The sequence below is a fragment of the Pseudophryne corroboree genome, chromosome 3 (genome assembly GCF_028390025.1).
Source record: "Pseudophryne corroboree isolate aPseCor3 chromosome 3, aPseCor3.hap2, whole genome shotgun sequence".
NCBI lineage: Eukaryota > Metazoa > Chordata > Amphibia > Anura > Myobatrachidae > Pseudophryne > Pseudophryne corroboree.
The window spans coordinates 21,331,776-21,345,952 of record NC_086446.1 but is presented as its reverse complement, the minus strand read 5'-3'; the positions used below and the strand labels follow the sequence as shown (position 1 = coordinate 21,345,952).

At 45.9% G+C, this 14,177-nt stretch overlaps 1 protein-coding gene across 3 annotated transcripts in view; it reads left to right on the top strand.

The window, feature by feature from the left end:
• The window catches only part of LOC135054548 (oocyte zinc finger protein XlCOF6-like), a 60,354-nt gene extending 46,495 nt beyond the window's left edge, over positions 1-13,859 (top strand). For 2 of the 3 annotated variants that reach the window (XM_063957702.1, XM_063957699.1), the window contains one exon: positions 11,149-13,859. In XM_063957702.1, coding sequence (XP_063813772.1) covers positions 11,149-12,650 — 1,502 coding nt within the window. In that variant the 3' untranslated portion in view covers positions 12,651-13,859. The remainder of the gene's footprint in view (positions 1-11,148) is intronic. The other variant, XM_063957700.1, reaches the window with a different exon arrangement.
• Positions 13,860-14,177: the final 318 nt, after the last annotated feature.

Below are 14,177 nucleotides of genomic sequence, written 5' to 3'. Positions count from 1 at the left end.
ATTTATCGGTAAGTAAAATCTTATTTTATCTTATCCTGGACAGCTGTCCCCTTTCACCTACTTATGAATACAATACCCCAAACATCTTACTAGACAGTTTCCATCTGAGATACTGATAAAAGGATGATATATTTATTATAATCAGCCAGCCTAAAAGCTGTATACACTCCCCACTCACTATGTCCTTCACACTAGGTCAAAGGTCAAATTCAGCTAATAAAGGGAACATGAGGAAGCTAAGGAACGGGCGACATTACTGGGCTGTTCATCAGTAGTGAAGCATCTATCAAGATGAGGGTCTGGAGCAAGAGTAACATCTCCTATAAGGAAAAGTGCAATTTCTTGTAGCTTTTGAAAAAAAATATTTAAGAAATCGGGGCTGTCTGGCATTAGGGGCATAGAGAGAAGTGAGGGGGACATATTTATTATGAATCTTCCCAACTAGAATCTTATATCTGCCATTGCAATCCACCCACTTGCTTTCCAGTTGAATGGGGCAGGATCTATTGGAAAGGATGGCTACACCACAGGAGATATAGCATGTTGGCTAGTCATTGGTAAACTGAGGGGGAAAGTGCAGTGGAACATGTGATTCCTGAATGGCTACCACCGCCGCCTTCTGGTCAGTGAAATATTTTAGTGCAAGACGTCTCTTACGGGGAGAATTAAGACCCTTTACATTAAGACTTAAAAACTTCACCATAATAGAGAGATATCAGATCATGGTATGAAACCTCTAGGATCATCTGTGGAAAGTCCAATAGAGTCTGTAGGGTGTGTGCATACTTCAAAACTATCAAATAACAGAAAAAATAAAATAGGGAACAAAAATGGGAGACAAACAGAAATAGCTTCCATTAAGGAGCTAGAGATTTAGTCACTAGGGTACTGTGGGAGAAAGGTGTAAATAGGTGGCAGTTGGGCCTAAAAGAGAAATCCACGACTCCCCCACGTAGCCATACGAGAGTGCAGAATCTAGTCATCATAGTAACAATTGTACAAAGAAATATCAAATATAGCATAACATAGTACTATTCTTATTCTCAATGTAACCAAAGGAGGTGAAGGTGTAGAACATATCCTGTTATCCAATGTAGGTACTACCAACACCATTAGAAGGGCAACAGGATGTTAGACGAATCAGACATGGTTTGCCTGTACACCCAAACATTCTAGAAAGGTATAATGAAACATAACAGTGGAAAGAATGTCAGACCACATAGCAATTAAATAGCACAGGAAATAAAGAGTAAAAAATATATGTTTTAAACTAATAACAAGAGCAAATAAGTCTGGCCCAAAAATAGATCCATGCCCAGTAACTTAGTCCCAGTTGGCACATGTTACAGTAGGAAACAAACTGAGTGTCTGCAGCTCCTTTAGCATATTACTTCGAGACGGAAGACAACTCCTTCGGGATTGGTTTAGGTTAAGTGTCATGAAGGACTGTCAATATGAGTGTCCCACTTTTTCAGAATAGCAAAAGAAATATCCGGAAATATCTGCAGATTATCCGGACACTTTGGCTGTGGATGAGGAAGACAAAGCAGCCTGTAGAATATGTTCTTTAATATAATAAATGTGGACCCTGAGCAGAGTGTCTCTTGGTGCTTGGATAGGGGCCTGTTTGGACTTTGGGTGTCTATGGATCCTATCAATAAGAAGGTCTGTGGCAGAAGCCTTCAGTGAAAGTTTCTGAATAAGGTCCGTGGCATAATCATAAAGCTCAGCATTTGTAACAGAATCCGGAATGCCCATTATTCTGATATTATTTCTCCGAGAGCATTCTTCTAAATCAATGACTTTATCACGAATAGAGACCATGTCTTCCTGAAGGGTGTCATGTGCTGAAATTAGATCATTGTGAGACGCAACAATCTCTTTAATCTTAGTCTGTATGAGTGCCAATCTCACTGATATCGGACCTCAAAGCTTGAATATTAGAGTTAAATTCTGAGGTTATTTCAGTCCTTTAATGTAGATAACATAGAATGTGTAGAGTAACAGGACCATCTAGAGTGTATTAAGTCGTCTTCAGCCATTACAGCTGGGCTGTGTGTCTGACAAGAATAAGCAGATGATGTTGTAGCGGTCTCGGAAGGACCACCTGAATTTGAGATACCAAATAGATGGACAGGTGGGGCCGATTTGGTACCTTTTAACCTTTTTTGGAGGCATGGCAAGCCGGCTACAAAGACACTGACCTCTCAGAGATAGGAAAATACAAACAATCTATAAATAAAAGGAGCAGTAGTACACTGTCAGGAGGTTACATCAAGATGACTCCGTTCAAAATTACATTCTTAGTCTGGGTGACGGGGGTATCCAAGCCAAAATTTCAAGTACACATGATGTAATGCAACTCAAATAACACAGTAATGACCGAGAAATTCCACCAGAGGTCAGCGTGATCACAGACGTGAAGTACTCAGCTCAGAGAGACCCAAATGGCAAAATATATTCAGTGAATAAATTCACAAAATAATATACTGTGAGGTTGTAATAAATTATGGTATAATGAGCTGTACTCAGACGATACTTGATACTGGGCTCTGCATGTAGACTGAGAGGAAGTAGAGTATAGTGGTACCATATAAGTGGAAAGTAATTTCACCTCCAGGCAAGTGCTTCAGTTTAGTGTAGTGACTCCGTTCCAGCCGTCAGGACACTTACTTAGCAGCTTATATCAATTTTTCTAACGTCCTAGAGGATGCTGGGGTCCATTTAGTACCATGGGGTATAGACGGGTCCACAGGAGCCTTCGGCACTTTAAAACTTTTTTACAGTGTGAACTGGCTCCTCCCTCCATGCCCCTCCTCCAGACCTCAGTTTAGAAAATATGCCCGGTGAGACTGGACGCATGCTAGCGGAGCTCTACAGAGTTCTACTAAAAAAGATTTTATTAGGTTTGTTATTTTACAGGGAAGCTGCTGGCAACAGCTTTCCTGCTTCGTGGGACTTAGGGGAGGAAGTAGGAACCAACTTGTCATTAAGTTTCATGGTTCTGCTTCCACTGACAGGACACCATTAGCTCCTGGCCAGCGCTCACTCCCACAGCACTCCCGCCACCCCCTAACACAGCCAGAAGTCAGAAGAGTGGTGAGTATGTCACCGGAGACCTACAAGAGAAGGGGCCCTCCGGTCATCGTTGGCGGCTCAAAGGTACAGCGCAGCGGCGGGATGCTGCGCAAGCTTGTCTCTCAGTACGCACTGGGGGGGGGGGCGCCCTGAGCGGCATGGAAAATCCTTACTCTCACTGGCAAAACAGTAAATGCGTGTATAGCCTCTGATTTACATACCCCAGCAGGTATAGAAATCAATGTTGCTGAGGCAGGATCGCGCCATTACAGGGGGCGGGGCTTCTCAGACTTGCCAGACACTCACTCAGCGCCATTTTCTCCTGCAGATCACAGAGAGAAGCTGACAGACACTGTTTCCTCCCCATAACAACGCTGAAACAAGTACCAGGGTGTTATAGAGAGGGGGGGGGGGGGGGGAGTGTTTTATATATAGGTTGTATAAGGTTTTGTATAATACAAATACATATTCAATTCTCTTCATATAAGGCGCAGTGTGTGGGCTGGCAAATCTCTCTGCATTTCTCTGACAGATTTTAGTGTGAGTCTGTCACCGATAGCTCCACTGTATGACAGACAATGGAGAGAGCTCTTCCCCAGAGGAACCCATTTTAGATACGCAGGAGGGTAATGTGGTGGCCCTTCCCTCACAGAAGGAGCCAGAGTGGATGAGAAAATTGCAAAGTAATATGTCAAAGCTTTCTAAAAAATTCTCTTGAGTCTTAACAACAGACAAAATACTGGAGACAGTCGGTGAAGGATGTACTATTTGCTGATACCTCCTCGTCATCCACACGGGACCTCTCCAGTTCCCAAAAGAGGTCCCTTACGCAGATTATGCAAGGTGACACAGACACAGATTCCGACACAGGTGTCGACACCGGATTTGAGAGGGGTGGACCCCAAATTAGCAAAAAGCATTCAATGTATGATAATTGCTATTAGGTAGGTGTTAGAGATTACAGATACAACACCTGAACCTGAGGAAAAAGCTTATTTTAATTTAAATAAAAAACAGGTTATAACTTTTCCTCCTTCAAAGGAAGTGAATACATTCTTTGAAAAATCCTGGTCTAACCCAGAAAAGAAATTTCATATTCCTAGAAGAATACGTTTAGCGTACCCTTTTCCTGAAGAAGACAGGAAAAGATGGGAGTCACCCCCCATGGTAGACACCTCAGTTTCTAGGTTGTCTAAGAAAATCATTTTACCTGCCCCAGGGTCGGCTTCATTAAAGCAGCCTGCTGACCGTGAAGTTAAGAGACGACCTTAAAGTCCCTTTATATGGCTACCGGAACGTTACTCAGGCCCACCATTGCTTGTGCATGGGTAGGTAACGCTATTGAAAAATGGTCAGACAACTTCCTAAAGAGTTTCATGGCTCTGCTTCTTGCTGACAGGACACCATTAGCTCCTGAAGGGTACTGAACACTAGCTGCAGCTATGCGCTCACTCCCACAGCACGCCGTCACCCCCCTAACAGAGCCAGAAGTCAGAAGACGCGTGAGTATTATTACCGGTGATCTGCAAGAGGGACCTCCGGTGATTGTGACGGTTCAAGGTACCACGCAGCGAGCGGGAACGCTGTGCGGACATGCTATCCATACACAACGCGCAGCAGGGCACGGAGGGGGCGCCCTGGGCAGCATGAAAACCTACTCTGACTGGCAAAAAGGTAGCATATTGGGCCGTGGCACAATCCTACACCCCCGCCAGTATAAATATTACCTCATGTTTTCTGAGTGGAAACGTGCCATTGCGGGGATGCGGGGGGCTTCCTCCTTAGTCAGCCAGCGCCATTTTCTCCAGGCAAGCTACAGGGAGAAGATACGCTGGCCCTCCTCCACATCTGAATCAAGTATTGGCGCTGAGTTGTGGACTGACAAGTCCCTTCTTTGTCCTTCTGACAGATTTTACTGTGGGTCTGTCCCCTATAATCCCCGGAGTGTCTGTGGTGTAATTGTGCACGTGTGTGACATGTCTGAGGCAGAGAGCTCTTCCCCTGAGGGAGCCATTTTAGGAACACATAGTTGTAATGTGGTGGCACTGCCGGCACACCATGAGCCTGAATGGGTGAAATAATTACGTGATAGTGTGACTCATATCAGTGAGAGATTGGATAAGTCTGAGTCTCATGCCGAAAGTTGGAGAAAATCTGTGGAAGATGTGATTTTTAATAGTTCTGCCTTTTCATCCACAGGGGATCCCTCTGGGTCACATAAAAGGTCATTTGCACAAGTAGTACAAACTGATACCGACACAGACTCTGACTCCTGTGTCGACACTAGTGATTCCAGAGGAATAGATCCAAAGTTAGCAAAAAATATACAATACATGATTATTGCTATAAAGGAGGTGTTAGAAGTTACAGAGCCCCCTCTTTTACCACAGGAGAAGGCTTACTTTTATAAAGAAAAGAAGATTAATGTAACTTTTCCTCCATCTCATGAGCTGAACAGTCTCTTTGAGGGAGTCTGGGCAAACCCTGAAAAGAAATTTCAGATTCCCAAAAGAATTCAGGTAGCTTACCCTTTCCCTGAAGAGGACAGGAAATGGTGGGAGTCACCCCCCGTTTTGGACAGTGCCCTGTCTTGTTTAACAAAAAAGGTGATTCTCCCTGCGCCTGGGACGGCTTCACTGAAGGAGCCGGCAGACCGCAAGTTGGAGACTACGCTTAAATCTATTTATGTGGCCAATGGGACACTACTCAGACCTACCATTGCCTGTGCGTGGGTGAGTAGTGCTATTGAAAAATGGTCAGAAAACTTGTCATCAGACATTGACACGATAGATAAAGACGAGATACTCCTAACGTTAGGTCATATTAAAGACGCTGATACATATATGCTAGAAGCCATGAAAGATATTGGTCTCTTGGGATCAAGAGCTGCTACCATGCCAATCTCAGCACGGAGGGCATTGTTGATTCGCCAATGGAATGCTGATGCAGATTCCAAAAGGAATATGGAGGCTCTCCCGTACAAAGGTGAGGCCTTGTTTGGAGATGGGCTGGATGCTTTAGTTTCTGCGGATACCGCAGGTAAGCCGACATTATTGCCTTATGCTCCTGCACCGGCGAAAAAGACCATCACTCTCAGATGCAGTCCTTTCGGCCCAATAAATACAAAAAGGGTAAAGGTTCCCCTTTCTTTGCGGGTAGAGGAAGGGGAAAAGGAAAAAAGCCCCCAGTGTCTCTAGGATCACAGGAGCAGAAATCAACCTCTGTTCCTGCCAAAGCTTCAGCATGACGCCGGGGCTCCCTTGCGGGAGTCCGCTCAGGTGGGGGCACGTCTGAAACTTTTCAGTCAGTTCTGGGTTTAATCTGGCTTGGACCCGTGGGTCTTACAAATAGTGTCCCATGGGTACAAACTGGAGTTTCAAGACATCCCCCATGCCGATTTTTCAAATTGGCCTTACCAGCTATCCCAGACAGGAAAGTGGTTGCAGCAGCAATACAAAAATTGTGTCAGGATCAATTCTTTGTCCTGGTTCCCTTGTTACAACAATGAGAAGGGTTTTATTCAAGCCTATTTGTAGTTCCGAAGCCGGACGGCTCGGTCAGACTGATTCTAAACCTGAAAAATCTGAATCTCTACCTGCAAAGGTTCAAGTTCAAGATGGAATCTCTGAGGGCAGTGATTTCCAGTCTGGAGGAGGGGGAATTCATGGTGTCAGTAGACATAAAAGATGCCTACTTACATGTTCCCATTTATCCTCCGCATCAAGCTTATCTGAGATTCGCAGTACAGGATTGTCATTACCAATTTCAGACGTTGCCATTCGGACTCTCCATGGCACCGAGGGTGTTCACCAAGGTGATGGTGGAGATGATGGTCCTTCGACAGCAAGGAGTCAATATAATTCCTTACCTGGACGATCTCCTGATAAAGGCAAGGTCCAGGGAAAGGTTGGTGCAGAACATTGCACTCTGCCTGACAGTACTTCGACATCACGGTTGGATCATAAATTTTCCAAAATCACAGTTGGAACCGACGACAAGATTGTCCTTTCTGGGGTAATACTGGACACAGAAGCACAGAGGGTATTTCTTCCAGTAGAAAAGGCTCTGGAAATCCAGAGAATAGTCAAACAAATTCTGAAACCAACAAAAGTGTCGATTCATCAATGCATTCGGTTTTTGGGAAAGATGGTTGCGGCCTACGAGGCCATACAGTTTGCCCGATTCCATGCCACAGTATTCCAGTGGGACCTTTTGGACAAGTGGTTCGGGTCCCATCTACACATGCATCAGAGGATAATCCTGTCCTCCAAAGCCAGAATTTCGCTCTGTGGTGCCTACACAGTTCTCACCTCCTAGACGGACGCAGGTTTGGGATTCAAGACTGGGTCCTAGTAACCACGGATGCAAGTCTCCGAGGCTGGGGAGCAGTCACACAGGGGGAAAGCTTCCAAGGAAGGTGGTCAAGTCAAGAAGCTTGTCCCACCTAAATGTTCTGGAATTGAGAGCCATTTACAACGGCATTCTACAAGCGGTCCATCTGCTTCAAGATTAACCCGTACAGATCCAGTCGGACAATGTAACAGCAGTCGCGTACATAAACCGTCAGGGCGGAACGAAAAGCAGAGCGGCAATGGCAGAGGTGACAAAGATCCTCCTCTGGGCAGATAGACATACAAGAGCTCTGTCGGCATTTTCATTCCTGGGAGTTGACAACTGGGAAGCTGACTTCCTCAGCAGACACGATCTCCATCCAGGAGAATGGGGCCTCCACCAAGAAGTCTTCGGAGAGGTGACAGGTCTTTGGGGAGTTCCTCAAGTAGACATGATGGCATCTCGTCTTAACAAAAAGCTTCAGAGATATTGTTCCAGGTCGAGAGACCCACAAGCAATAGTGGTGGATGCACTAGTGACCCAGTGGGTGTTTCGGTCGGTATATGTCTTCTCTCCACTTCCACTCATTACGAAAGTTCTCAAGCTCATAAGAAGAACAGGCGTTCGAGCGATCCTCATTGTCCCAGACTGACCAAGGAGGGCTTGGTATCCAGATCTTCAGGAGTTACTCATAGAAAATCCTCTTCGTGAGGACCTTTTGCAGCAGGGGCCATGCGTGTATCAAGACTTACCGTGGCTACATTTGACGGCATGGCTTTTTAGTGCCGGATCCTAGCCCGAAAGGGTATTCCCAAAGAAGTCATTCCCACTCTTATTCAGGCGAGGACGGAAGTAACGTCTAAACATTACCACCGTATTTGGAGAAAATATGTGTCTTGGTGTGAAACCAAGAAGGCTCCAACAGAAGAGTTTCAGTTAGGACATTTTCTCCAGGCGGGTGTAGATGCGGGCCTTCGATTGGGTTCAATCAAGGTCCAGAGTTCAGCCTTGTCCATTTTCTTTCAGAAACAGTTGGCCTCCCTTCCAGAAGTTCAGACATTCGTGAAAGGGGTTCTGCACATCCAACCTCCATTTGTGCCTCCTGTGGCACCATGGGATCTTAACGTGGTGTTGCAGTCCCTTCAATCGGATTGGTTTGAACCTCTACAGGAGATAGAGTTGAAGCTTCTCACTTGGAAAGTGGTCATGCTGTTGGCCTTGGCATCCGCAAGGCGGGTGTCTGAGTTGGGGGCCTTGTCGCACACGAGCCCTTACTTGCTTTTCCATGAAGATAGGGCTATGTTAAGAACTCATCAGCAATTTTCTTCCAAAGGTGGTGTCTTCTTTCCATATAAAGAAGACATGTGGTGCCAGTGGCTACTAACACCTTTGCTTCTTCAAAGTCTCTGGATGTGGTCAGGGCTTTGAGAATCTATGTCGCAAGAACAGCTCGGATACGGAAAACAGAGGCTCTGTTTATCCTCTGTGCTCCCAACAAGATTGGGTGTCCTGCAGACTATTGTGCGCTAGATCAGAGGTACGATTTAGCACGTTCATTCTACGGCAGGATTACCGGTATTAAATTCGGTGACTGCCCATTCTACTAGGAAGGTGGGCTCATCCTGGGCGGCTGCCCGGGGGGTCTCGGCATTACAGCTTTGCCGAGCAGCTACTTGGTCAGGGGCAAACACATTTGCTAAGTTTTACAGGTTTGACACCTTGGCCAATGAGGACCTACAGTTTGGTCAATCGGTGCTGCAGGGTCATCCGCACTCTCCCGCCCATACTAGAGTTTTGGTATAACCCCATGGTACTGAAGTGGACCCTAGCATCCTCTAGGACGTATGAGAAAACAGGATTTGAATACCTACCGGTAAATCCTTTTCTCCTAGTCCGTAGAGGATGCTGGGTACCCAGCCCAGTGCGTACTTTACCTGCAGTTGTTATTTTGTTAAAAATCTTTTCAGCACGTTTGCTGTAATGTTCATGCCTGTTGGCATGTGTTTTGTTGAATGCCATGTGTGCGGCATGGTTGAGGTGTGAGCTGGTATGAATCTCACCGTTAACTTAAAAGTAAATCCTTTCCTCGAAATGTCCGTCTCCCTGGGCACAGTTCCTATACTAAGGTCTGGAGGAGGGGCATAGAGGGAGGAGCCAGTTCACACTCTGAAAGTCTTAAAGTGCCCATGGCTCCTGTGGAACAGTCTGTACCCCATGGTACTGAAGTGGACCCCAGCATCCTCTACGGCAGGCATTCCCAACCACGGTCCTCAAGGCACACCAACAGTGCAGGTTTTAGTGATATCCAGGCTTCAGCACAGGTGACTTAATTAGTAGCTCAGCTATTTTGATTTAACCATCTGAGCTGCAGCCTGGATATCACTAAAACCTGCACTGTTGGTGTGCCTTGAGGACCGCGGTTGGGAATGCCTGCTCTACGGACTAGGAGAAAAGGATTTACCGGTAGGCATTAAAATCCTGTTTTTACACTTATTGAAGGCAGAAGGCAAAGCATGTAATGGCCGGGCACTAGGATCCAAAATGGCAGCCACCTCACTTCCCAATATCGCTGCCGGGCTCCTGTGACTGTGGGCAGCCCGTTCTGTCTCCAGCAGTAGCGGGAGCTGTGCACCTGTGTGAGCAGGAGAGCAAGTGCTCCCGCCTGATCCAAAAGTGCCTCTAAGTCAGGTGTCCGGAGCGTGCAGGAAATACTGGGCGCACTTAGCCCCAGAATACAGCCCGTGGCTTCAGCGGCATCACTAGGCTGCGGCAGTGAACAGTGCCCGGAGTGAGCAGAGCGAGCCGCTATAGGGCAGGAGGAGTGGGGGACTTAATAGTTTGGGTGTTGGTCCCAGCGGTGGCTGAGAGATATCAGGTAGATAAGAAGCCACTTAGTGAGGAGAACTCCAGAAATCGCAAAGGCAGATCCAATCTCTTTCTCATCAGACTCTGCTGTCTTCCCTGCACTCTCACTCAGATGTTCACTGCTTTCAGTAGCACACACATGAGAAGCAGAAGTGTGGCGGCAGCTGTATAGATTCTGATATGTAATTCTCTATATCATACTTACCGTACACACATCATCCTTATTACTATTGAGAGTATAGAGGTAAGACACTGAAGATGGGGATGTAAGAGTGGATTATAACCTAGCAGATGATGATGATTACAGGGTATTATATGGTGTATTGCATGTAAAATACCTTGTTCCACACCTACTCTGTTATAGCAATATACCTTATATAAGGGTGAGTAACACATGTGCAGGCTTACCAGCGTATGAACACACACGTAAAGGAATGCTACCTTACCAATGCTTCCAGGAGTAACGTTAGGAGACATTTCTCTGATCCATCAGCTCATATGACTGATGTTATTGTTCATCTGGAATCTCCAATTCATACGATGTGTTCCCCATCCATTGTTTTACGTTGGTGCTGACATAGGACTTGGAGAGTGACTACATCTCCATTTATACTTCATGGTTAGTTACCAGTACAAGAGAGAGATACAGCTAAGTCTTATTATAATATTACATTTGTTATTGTAGGTGTTCTCAGGAGCATGGACACAATGATAGTCTGAGACACAATATTATAAAGCCTTCATTAAAAGTTATGTTTTATTATTCACACACATTTACATTTAAGTGTCCCAGAAAGTTGTCTTCTTCTATTGTTTACAAGATTAATATTATTACAGAAAATTTCACATTTCCATAATGTATTTTATTTCCAGCAGATGGACACACAAGCAGGAATATCTCAGAAGGACATCTAATGATATCCCCGGATTGTGACATAAAAGATAATGACAGCAGACAGGATTCTCCAGGAGCTAACCCCATTACCCCAATTATACATCCAGCTCTATCAGCTGATCCCTCTGATCCTGGGAAATGTTCTCCTGATCACTCTGATATTGGAGCATCTGTTACAGCTCTGACAGTAGATACAGTGTTTCCCTGTTCTATAGATGCCAAATGTTTTACACAGAACACAAATCTTATTACCCATCAACCAGCTAAGGCAGGTGAGAAGCCATTTCCATGTTCTAAGTGTGAGAAATGTTTTACACGGAAATCAGATCTTGTTACACATCAGAGAAGTCACACAGGTGAGAAGCCATTTTCTTGCTCTGAGTGTGGGAAATGTTGTTTAAGTAAATCACATCTTGTTATACATTACAGAGGTCACACAGGTGAGAAGCCATTTTCTTGCTCCGAGTGTGGGAAATGTGTTAGACGGAAATCACAACTTGTTACACATAAGCGAAGTCACACAGGTGAGAGGCCATTCCCATGTTCTGAGTGTGGGAAATCTTTTACACAGAAATCACATCTTGTTAAACATCAGCGAAGTCACACAGGTGAGAAACCATTTCCATGTTCTGAGTGTGGGAAATGTTTTACACATAAATCGTATCTTGTTATACATCAGAGAAGTCACACAGGTGAGAGGCCATTCCCATGTTCTGAGTGTGGGAAATGTTTTGCACGGAAATCACATCTTGTTGCACATCAGCAAAGTCACATAGGTGAGAAGCCATTTCCATGTTCGGAGTGTGGGAAATGTTTTACACGGAAATCACATCTTGTTAAACATCAGAAAAGTCACACAGGTGAGAATCCATTTTCTTGCTCTGAGTGCGGGAAATGTTTTACACGGAAATCAGATCTTATTACACATCAGCGAAGTCACACAGGTGACAATACATTTCCATGTTCTGAGTGTGGGAAATGTTTTGCACATAAATCATATATTATTAAACATCAGAGAACTCACACAGGTGAGAAGCCATTTCCATGTTCTGAGTGTGGGAAATGTTTTGCACACAAAGCAGATCTTATTAAACATCAGAGAATTCACACAGGTGAGAAGCCATTTCCATGTTCTGAGTGTGGGAAATGTTTTACACACAAAGCAGATCTTGTTAAACATCAGAGAACTCACACAGGTGAGAAGCCATTTTTTTGCTCTGAGTGCGGGAAATGTTTTACACAGAAATCACATCTTGTTAAACATCAGCGAAAACACACAGGTGAGAATCCATTTCCATGTTCTGAGTGTGCAAAATGTTTTGCACACAACTCAGATCTTATTAAACATCAGAGAAGTCACACGGGTGAGAAGCCATTTTCTTGTTCTGAGTGCGGGAAATGTTTTACCTGGAAATCACAACTTGTTACACACCAGCAAAGTCACACAGATGAGAAGCCATTTCCATACTCTGAGAAGTAAATCAGCTCTTGTTGCACACAATAGACATCACTCAGGTGAGGAACCATTTTAATCTTCTGGAGTATACTTATCATTGCCATGCATTGTTCTTCAACGTTCTTATCCTATCTCCTATGCTTTTTGCAATATACATGCTACCGCAGGGCGAAATAATCAGACGTCATGTCCTTATCTACCACTGCTATGCCGATGACCTGTCTTTTGCTCCAGTACCAATCCTAAATGGTTGTCTAGCTGAGCTCCAGGTATGGCTGATGCCAGTTGACTGTGACTCAGTCCTGGTGAAACAGGTCCTTATGATAGAAGCTCTCCAACAAAGGGCAGGGCTACAGCTCAGCTTTGCCTACCAACCAGACTTACACTTGGGGGTTCAGAGTTACAAAATGCTGATCCTGTGTGGAATCTTGGTGTCCTGGATGGTGGAGTGACACGTAACGGTATCTGCCACAATCAGATCCTCATCTGAGGAACATAGCCAGACTCCAGCACTTTATTCTCTCAGAAGATCTACCTACAGTCATACATGTATTTGTATCATCACGCATAAACTTCTGCAATGTCCTCTACCTGGGTCTCCCAGCAAAAGAATTGCACCGCTTGTAGCTTATACAGAATGCAGTAGCCGGGCTGTTACCTAATCAGCCCGTTCCTGCCACGTAACACCCATTCTCTTCTCCCTTCAACGGCTGCCTGTAAGATGGTGACTCTATTACATAATCTTACTGACTCTCCCAGCCCTACATGACCAGGGTCCAAGGTACCAGAAGCAGCTTCTGCCTCCTTACTGCCCAACTTGCTTCCATCTGCAGATGAAGGACTGTTACCAGCAGTACCCAGAAACCCGAAGCAGTGCTGAGAAGTCATTGCGGAGACAGGGTGGGTGGCACTATTGCTGTAGTGGAGGCTGCCGAAGGCAGTGTCTGTGGGTAATATTGTCCCCAAGCAGTGCTGAGGTGTCAGGGGGAGACACAGGGTGGCTGGCAGTAGTGGGGAGAGAGAGTGCGGGTGACAGTAGTCGGGGGGAGACAGGGCAGTTAGCTGTAGTGGGGACTGCAGGAGGCAGTGTGTGAGAATCTTGTCCCCAAGCAGCGTTAAGGTGTCAGAGAGGAAGATGTGGCGGGTGGCAGTAGTGGGGGGGGGCGGCGTGCAACAGTTCGCAGCCACCAGGAGAATGAAATTCTGGCTTTCTTGACTGGGTGGGTGGCAGTAGTGGGGGGAGACAGGACTGGCAGTAGTGGGGAGAGACTACTGTGGAAGTAGTGGGGGAGACAGGGTGGGTGGCAGTAGTGGGGCGGAGACAGGGCAGTGGCAGTAGTGGGGGGAGACAGGGTGGTGGCAGTAGTGGGGAGAGACGGTGGGTGGCAGTAGTGGGGAGAGACAGGGTGGGTGGCAGTAGTGGGGGAGAAGGGGTGGGTAGCAGTAGTGGGGGGAGAAAGGGCGGTGGCAGTAATGGGGGAGACTGGGTGGTGGCAGTAGTGGGGTGAGACAGGGCGGATGGCCACAGTACCAGGGGCGGCTGGAGGCAGT